This window comes from Mustela nivalis (genome assembly GCF_964662115.1).
Source record: "Mustela nivalis genome assembly, chromosome: 19".
Classification (NCBI taxonomy): Eukaryota; Metazoa; Chordata; class Mammalia; order Carnivora; family Mustelidae; genus Mustela; species Mustela nivalis.
Window position 1 is genome coordinate 38,719,015 of NC_139038.1, and position 8,528 is coordinate 38,727,542.

At 61.4% G+C, this 8,528-nt stretch overlaps 1 protein-coding gene across 6 annotated transcripts; it reads right to left on the reverse strand.

The window, feature by feature from the left end:
- Positions 1 to 162: 162 nt before the first annotated feature.
- LOC309854466 (mesothelin-like) lies at positions 163 to 4,995 on the reverse strand. 6 transcript variants are annotated; one of them, XM_082713710.1, is made up of 11 exons: positions 4,948 to 4,995; positions 3,106 to 3,193; positions 2,554 to 2,597; positions 2,346 to 2,445; positions 1,909 to 2,087; positions 1,670 to 1,825; positions 1,421 to 1,563; positions 1,217 to 1,344; positions 841 to 935; positions 440 to 626; positions 163 to 367 (listed from the first exon to the last, which is right to left on the reverse strand). In XM_082713710.1, the coding sequence occupies exons 1-11, from the start codon at positions 4,978 to 4,980 to the stop codon at positions 279 to 281; spliced, it is 1,242 nt and encodes a 413-aa protein (XP_082569836.1). In that variant the 5' UTR covers positions 4,981 to 4,995; the 3' UTR covers positions 163 to 278. The 6 variants fall into 6 exon arrangements, with proteins under 6 accessions (XP_082569836.1, XP_082569835.1, XP_082569839.1 ...); XM_082713709.1 differs by having other exon boundaries at positions 4,921 to 4,995; XM_082713713.1 differs by lacking the exon at positions 4,948 to 4,995 and adding an exon at positions 3,842 to 4,076.
- Between the last annotated feature and the right edge of the window lie 3,533 nt (positions 4,996 to 8,528).

The window sequence follows — 8,528 nt, forward strand, 5'->3', positions numbered from 1 at the left end:
AGGAAGGCCCTGGGAATGGAAACAGTGGTAGGAGGGCCCTGAGGGCCACTCCCCTCCCCATTCCCAAGTGCAAACAGGAGGAACTCCAACTCCGGGACCCCAGCTACCACATCCCGGGGCTGGGCCTTCCCTCCCAGTCCTCAGAACAACACAGGCCAGCTCTGCAGGGAAGGACAGGGGCCTTTTATTGAACTCCAGTCCCCTTGGGGTGGACCAGGCAGGGTGGACCAGGCAGGCCGTCATGGTGTGGGGGATGTTCTGCATCCAGGACGGTGGCCTCACTTGGGGATCAGAGCCAGGAGCAGAGTGGGGATCGCAGTGAGCACTGTTCTGGGTCCCACAAGGCGGGCGCCCCCTGAGAGGGCCTCTGCAGAGAGAGTGACTCAGGCGCCCTGCATGGCTCTGCCCTAGCCCCACCCAGCGGAGCACCCCAGCCCACCTCGGAGCCTGAGGTCCATGACCAGGTAGCCATTGGGGAGGCCACCGTGCAGCCCCAAGCCCAGACTGTCCAGGTCATCCTGCTGCTGCCGGACTATCCAGTCCCGCACGGGGCTCCTCTCCTGCTCCGCCTTCAGGCCCACCAGGTTTGGACCCAGAAGGTTTTGCACCTCGGCAATGGTCAGCGGCTGCAAGAGTCCCCAGAGGGCCATCAGAGTCGCCCGGCCTCTTCCCCAGAAGGCTGCCAACCTCTGCTGTGTCCAGACCTCCCGGTACTTCCCCGGGCTTGAACACCCGGCCTGGCCCCTCCAGACTTCGAGTTGAGCCCTGGCGCTCTGGCAGCAGTGCCCCACCCCCACCTTGGCCCCACCTCCAGCCCCCGGCCCCAGCCCCCCGCTATACCAGCACAGCTTCTGTCTGCAGCTTCTGGAATGTGGCCACGTCCATGTTCACCTTCTGACTACTGAGAGCCCTCAGGTCCTCTGTGGAGGCCCCACCTGCTCGCGGGGAGTGGGGCCCCAAGCATGAGACCTCACAACAGCCCCCAGTCTTATCCTCCAACCCTAAGGAATTCCTAGGCCCCAGGTTCCCTGGGGTGGGTGCAGAGGCTGGAGGGGGCTCGGACTCACAGGGCCTCAACCGACACATGCGTGTGAGGGCAGGGGCCATGCTGACCACCAGTCACACCAACAGCAGCAGCCTCGTGAGGCAAGACCCCGGCAGTACCTGTGTGGGCAGCTTGGGCCCTCTCGCCCCCCAGGGGCTCTCCCTGGCTCACCCAGGAAGGGCTTGATCCTTGAGAAGTACTCAGGCCCACTCACAGTCTGGAAGGCGGTGCGGGCCCGGGGATAGAGGACGGCCATCTGCAGAGGGCTGCACGCATCCAGGTCCTGGGGCCCGGCTGCCCTGGGGAGGCAGCGTGGGGCCGGGTGGTGAGCCGGGAGCGCATGCCCACCCCTCCCGGCAGGCCCCTGGGACTCACCAAAGGACGCTGTGCTGCACGGAGCGCAGCTGCTCCAGACTGAGGAAACACAGGTATGCGGGCCTGAAGGTGGCCAGCATGTCCAGGGTGGCCTGGTCCAGCTCGCCCCCTCCCGCCACATAGCGGGCGATCAGGGCAGCCACCTGCGGAAGGAGGCCACGGAGGAGTCTCGGGGCTGGGAGAAAGACGTCCCCCAGGGGCCTGCACACCATCCCCCCACCTGCTCCCTCCCGGGCAGCTGTCAGCTACCTGAGCGTCCCTCTTCTGCCCTTTGCTGACTTGAAGAAGAGATTTCACGGTTTCCAACGATGTCACGTTCCACTTGCGGATGTCCGCGGGGCTGAGCTCGAGGAAGAAGTAGCTCAGGTTCTGGGTCAGGGACTCGGGGTAGCCCTGTGGGTAGAACTACCCAGGGCGGTGGCTGTGAGGGCCACGGCTGCGCCCTGACTGCCCGAGAAAGTGCAGCACGGCGGGCAGGCCTGAGCTACCTCGTCCAGCTTGCGCTTAAAAACGTCCAGCTGCTGGTAGGTGAAGGGCACCATGTTCACGCGGTCCATCTGAGCGGCCACCAGGGCCCCATCCACACAGGCCTCCAGCTCCCACTCCTCGTAGAAGACAAGGTTTTCATCTATCACGTGGGCCTTCCTCGAGGGCGGGCAGACCTTGCCTGCAGGAGCAGGCCAGGGATCAGGGGCTGAACTTCTCTAGTCAACCTCCTCCTCCCAAACCTCGCCGAGACCCTGGGGAACGCAGGACCCCCTCCAGGCCTCAGTTTACACATCAGCAAAATGGGGTCATTCTGTCCACTCTCCAAGCAAGCCGTGCAGCCAGGAAGGGCCCCAGATGTGTGGGCAAGTGTGACCCCACTACACTACCCCCAGCCCCACGTCTCCCAACAGCCAGCAGGGCAGGGTGTCCTGCTTACTGTCTGTGTCCCTCCGGTCCCGCGAGAGGACGACAGATAGCTCAGGTCGCCACCAGGACAAGACCCGGGAGGTACCCTGCAGCCATGGGGTCATGACACCCTGAGGACAGAGCAGGGTTGCGGCTGAGTCGTGCTGGCTCAGGGTTCGAGGACCCCTCCCCCCACCCGGGGCCAGACACCGCCCTCCCTTTTCATGGAGAGACCTTACCAGTCTCAAGTCTGCAGCCTGGGCCCTGGAAGGAAACGCCCACCCTGCAGGGGAGGGGGCACAAGGTTTGACGGGGTGATGGGGGACTCCTGGGTGTGCCCCACCCTGGGTAGGAAGGAGGCAAAGCTGGCCCTCACAGACTCGGCACCCCATGATGTCACAGCCTTCCCCACCCCAGGGAGCTCAGGCCTCCTACATCCTCTTCACATCCTCCTCCTAAGACCTTGCTGCTCAGGGCAATCAGACACCCAGGTCACGGACACTGTCCCTTTGGCCTGAGCCCCCCTCACCCCCCACCCCCAGCTTCCAGTGCTGTGCGGTAGGGAGGAACGCAGCCACCTCTGGGAGCAGAGACATGGCTGACAGCCTACCTGGGACTCGGGGCACCTGCCCAGATTTGGAACAATAGCCTTCTGGGAGTGGGGTGGGCACGTGGGCACTGCCAGCCTCCAGGGAGGAGGCGTGGGGCAGGCAGAGCCTTAAGGCCCCTTGGGTGCCGTCTGATGCTCTCTGGCCCCCAACACTTTACCACAGCCCACCCGTGTTACTCACCGAGGCTGAGAAGCAGGAGCAGGAGGCTGCCGCCGGTGGAGGTGCCCCAGGACCCCCAGGCAGGCTGGGCGGTTCGCATGGCCATAGTCTGTGGAGAAGAGCCAGTCTGATATCCTTACCTCTTGGACAGGGTACCCACCCCACCCCCTGCCCCCACTTGCCCTGGGCCAGTGCAGGGCCTTATGGGGCTAGAGGGTGTCAGATTCCCGGATGGAACCTTCTCAGGCCCCTGTGGGCGGCGTCTACAGGGCCTCCAGCCCTGCTCTCAAGACCAACCATCTACCTGGCCCGCCCTGCCGCCTCCGGGAAACCGGCCCCTCCTGCCCGGGTGTTGAGTCTGAGTCAGCCAGGCCCCCAGCTGTGAGAGCCCAGGAGGGCCGCTGGTGGCTGGTGTCTGTCCCCTCTGCCCACAGGGCAGGGCGAGGAGGGAGAGTTTGGCGCAAGAAGGCAGGGCCACTTCTGGTTTAGGCTGGCCTCAGTCTCCCCATTTACACCAGGGCTGGGGACAGGGCTGAGTGACTCCTCCTCACTCCCTGGGGCACAGCCATTGTCTCCTTCCCATCCTGCCCCTCCCATGGCCCAGGTGGACGAGGCTGGTGGGGCCCCCTGCATTCCTGGTTTCCCTTCTGACGTCCCTCCCAAAACAGAGGCCTCAGTGAGTGGGACGCCCCTTCCTACGGGTCAGTCCCTTGAGCGGGGCAGTGGGTGGAAAGGCATTCCGGGAAGACCCTCCCACCATGCGTTTCTGGAGTGGAGTTTAGGAGGCCTTGCTGGCTGCTGGTGGGGGGTGGTCAGAGGGGGCCGCTCTCCAGGGAGTATGGTCCCAGGGCAGGGCGGGGAAGGGCAGGGGCCTGCAGGAGACCTCAGCAGCCCTGCACTCCCCCCTACCAGGGAGGCCCAGACTGGGAGGCTGCCCCTGGCTGGGTAGAGCGGAGACATCCCCTCCCTGCGTGCCTCCTCCCAAGCCTGTATCAGCTCCGCCCAGCTCAGAAAGCGGGGAGGCAGCTCCTTTCAGTTGGGCAGAGAGCCTAGCCCTCAGGGAGTGTCCAGGGGAGTGGCCCCAGAGGAGCCCTCTCCCCTCCCCCACCAGGCTCCCAAGGAGGTGGGAGGAAGCCAGACCCCCAGACCAGAGAAGGGTCAGCGGGGTGGGGTGAGGCCCCCAGCCCCTGGATGGAGGAGGCCAGGCAAGAACTGTGCCTCCCCCTGCGGTCCCCCACAGCCCTCTCCCCAGCCGCATGTCACCAGGGAACCCCCAGCACCACGGATGGGGGCGTCCTGGGAGCGTCTGCAGGCCACTGTGGGCCATGGAATCTGCATCCTTCACCTCCCCACCCCCGGGAGGGCCAGCGGGCGCCACAGAGGCAGGTCAGCCGTCCTGCAGCTCCAGCTTCCCAAGTGGCCTGCAGCTGACCTGCCGTTTCAAGTCTGTTTCTACCAGCCTGGAGAGCCCGCGCTTGCGTGTGACCTTGAAACAGCCACTAACCCACGCTGTGTCTCATTGGTCACGGCTGCCGAGAGGTGTCCTTCTCTGTCCTGTGTCGGTTCTTAAAAAGGCCAGCTTAGGGGCGCCTGGAGGGCTCTGTGGGTTGGGCTTCTGCCTTCGACCCGGGTCGTGATCTCAGGGTTCTGGGATCGAGTCCCCTCGATCGGCTCCCTGCTCGGGGGACAGCTTGCCTCTCCCCCTGCCTCTAACCCCCTCCCCAGCTTCTGGTCTCTCAGTCTGTCAAATAAGTAAGTAAAATAAAAAAAAGCCAGGTTCATGGGTCACAGCAGGGGCAGTATAGAGAAGGCATCAGGGATGGTCCCATCTCTCACCCCAAGTCCTCCGTGGCTGGCACCCACCTGGTCTCCTGAGAGCCCGCGGCATGCTGGCATCACTCAGACCCGGGGGGTGCGCTGGAGCTGGAAGGGTTCAGGCCCTGCCCCCGCCTGCCTGCGCCTACCTTGCATGCAGCGTGCAGTGGAGGTGGCTGTGTCTGTGATAGTCATGCCGGCTCCTTCCCCAGCCAGGAGTCCTGAGCTCCTAAGGCTGGCAGGCCTCCCCCTGCAGAATCACCCAGCCCAGCCCAACCCCCTGAGGTCTGGCCCTCAAGGGACGGAAGTCAGGCCACGCTCCCAAGCTCAGGACCCTCTGGCAAGAGTGGGCAGGGAGCAGATGACTGGCTTAGGGTGCTGGCCTCCTGGTCATGTGGTCAGCCCTAAGCACAGAGAGGCTCTGCAGCCGGCCCAGGGTTACGCAGCACAGCCAAGCATTCCGGGCTGGGGCAGAGGCGACCTGAGGGCACTGCTGTGGGAGCAGAGCTGGCAGGGGGTGGTGGGGGCTGTCTTCAGCACTCCCCAAGGTCCATGAGGACCAAGGGAGGGGCATCTAAGGTGGCACGGGGCACAGTTGCCCCCTGGCCCGCTTCTGGGGGGGTGACCCAGTCCCTCCCATGTAGGTCCCTGGATGAGCCTTGGCTAATCCCTGCTCCCACGCAGACCTTCTTGGTTGGAGGTGCCAGGAGTGCTGATGGACATGACCCCCTCACCTCCCCAGGCATGCCAGACCCCGAATGAGCCGTTGTTCCTGCCCCACATGGAGGCAGCCGTGGTAAGCTCCTCGTGATGCTGAACACTGGGGTGGGTCCCCGGAGGCCCCTGGGACAATCCCCCAGTGCCCCCAGGTCAGTGACTGTTTCAGGGTGATGGGCCGACCCTGAGCCTCCCTGCCTTGGCCTCAGCTTGGAAGTGAGGTGGTCAAAAGCTGGCAGCCCCCCAGGTCTGTATGGGAGACCAATGAGGCCTTGCCAGGCTGCAGGAACATGCTGGTGGAGACCCTGCGAGGAGCCCCCGGGGGTGGGGTGCCCAGGGCTGAGCGTTGCCCCAGCCCAGCCTTTCTACGGTTAGGGTGGCAGCTCCCGCCGGGCCTGGACCGGGCACACGTTGCAAGCCGAGGCCTCCCTTCACCAGCTTGCATACTCCCATTTCTCCCCCCAAGAGAAGAGACTCAGTGGAGCAGAGTGGCGGGGACCATGAGGCAGAGCAAGGGTGTGGCGTCCCAGCTGGGGCTGGGGCAGGGTATCTGCAGGCCACCCCACCAGCCCGAGGTCAGCAGATTGGGTGGTGGCTGCCCAGCCAGGGCGTGACTCCCCGGGGCATTGGCCAGAGTGGGAGCTCTTGGAGCGAGTTCTAGGCTCACAGCAACGTGACCCAGACATCGCTGGTAGTGGGAGGGGCTTGGATGTGAGCCCAGGGGTCACAGAAGGCAAATCCGCATCAGAGTGAGCTCCAGCAGGCACCCAGCACTGCCCTCCATGGTGGTGGGGCCAGTGGGATTGATGGGAGGTAGAAGCCACCTTCTTGTGGCCATGGCACTGGCCAGTGAGGACAGAAAACATGAGCCTCTGATCTGGCCAGATGCTGGCATCTGCACACTGGGTGCCAGCGGTGGACCACAGTCTCGTAGTACACCCTTGAAGCCAATGTCCCCCCGTGGCTCCCTGCTCTCCCTCCAGCTCCTGCAATAATTTTGTCACCAGAATTCCCTGTGGAGAGCCTGTCTCTGCATTACATATCTATAAAGGCTTCTGTTTGCTAAGTCGTTCAGAGACAGATGCCTGGGTCTCATCTTCTTCTGTGGGCTGGGCTTCCTATTATATGCAGCCCAGCCAAATGGCAATTCAAACAGAATTCAAAAGCTGACTGGTACGAGAAATCAATTTATCAATCAATTTATCAATCAAATCTCCCCTGAGAAGTCAGCAGGGGAGTATATGCCTTTAAAAAAAGTCTCACCCGGGATGCCTGGGTGGCTCAGTTGGTTAAGCAGCTGCCTTCGGCTCAGGTCATGATCCCAGGATGCTGGGATCGAGTCCCACATCGGGCTCCTTGCTCAGCAGGGAGCCTGCTTCTCCCTCTGCCTCTGCCTGCCATTCTGTCTGCCTGTGCTCGCTCTCTCCCCCTCTCTCTCTCTGATAAATAAATAAAATCTTAAAAAAAAAAAGTCTCACCCTTAGATAATGACTAAAACATTCTGGACAAAATGTAAAAATAAACAAATCCCCGAAGGTTCAGGGAAATGAACAAAAGTCAGTAGATTTTGAAGGGGAATTGACGCCTGGAGGAGGAGATTTCCATGTGTGTAGCTTTACCCTGAAAACAGCCAGAGGTGAGGTGGCACTGATCCCAGCTCTCAGGCTCCTGGAGAATCTCCCAACCCCCCATTTTTCCGGGCAAAGGAGGAAAGAACCCAGGATAAGCAGACACCAGAGAATGAGTGGAGAACTCTGGAAGGGAAAGTACCAGAGAAGGGGACCCAGATTCTGTGATTGAACTCTACCAAAGACTCCTGCTGCCCCCTGAGTCATGCATATGCAGGGGATACTGAGATGGAACTCTAACCCCTCAGGGTGTGCAGACCTCATAGTGTAAGCCTAAGTATGTTCATTGCCGCAAAACAAAAGCATCCAGTGTCTTCACAGGAAGATAACAAAATGCAGTGTCTCCACAACCTGATGGTCACAGCGTTCATGATAAAATCCAACACTGTGTCCACTACACATCCCATAAGAAAAAAATCCAAACTACTTAGCAGAGGAAGAGCCAGGAAACTGTGACTCATTCTCAGAGGGAAGGAAACCACTGAGGCCAATGCCACGATGAGTCAGTTACTAGAATTATCACACAAAGTTTTTTCTTAAGATTTTATTTTTTTAAAGTCCTGTCCACACCCAACATGGGGCTCGAACTCATGACCCCAAGATCAAGAGTCACATGGCCTGCCAGCAGTGACTGAGGCTTCCAGGCTTCCATCAGACAGACCGACACAAAGCGCATTAGAGACTTCCACACGGCAGAACATGTGGATAGGAGCTGACCCAGGAACAAGGCCCAGACCCAAACTGAAACGACGTGGCATTGGCGGGTAACCTTGGCTTCATCAGAATTCAGGATTCCCGTTCAACAGACACTTGGTGGCTGACAGGGAGATGTGAAACGCGACATGTCACGGCGCTCCCGGCTCGGTGGGCACCCAGAACTCGCAGACATCAGGAGCCCGGCAGCCGCAGAAATCCCGGTGCAAACGGGGGGTTCACGAAATCAGAAGGGTGGGTGGTAGCGGGTGCTGATGACCCTCGGAGGGACAGAGGAGCAGCAGAGGCATGGACACATGGAGCGGAGCCTTCGCCTAGCTCCCACGGGCCTCCCAGGCAACTTTGCAACATGGAGGCGCGTTCCCTCCCAGGGTCGGTCCTCAGCGCCGCCTTGGCTGTTACAGGTGACACGCAGGTGCACACCAGCTTCTCCTTCCTGGTGCATGACCTCTGTTTGCCCTTGCTTGCCGTCAGGCCTGGGCTGGGAGTATCTGCCTCCAGGCTGTTGCTGGCCCTATCACTCTCTGGGTGAATAAACGAATTTGGGACTGTTTATTCTGCACAAGAAGA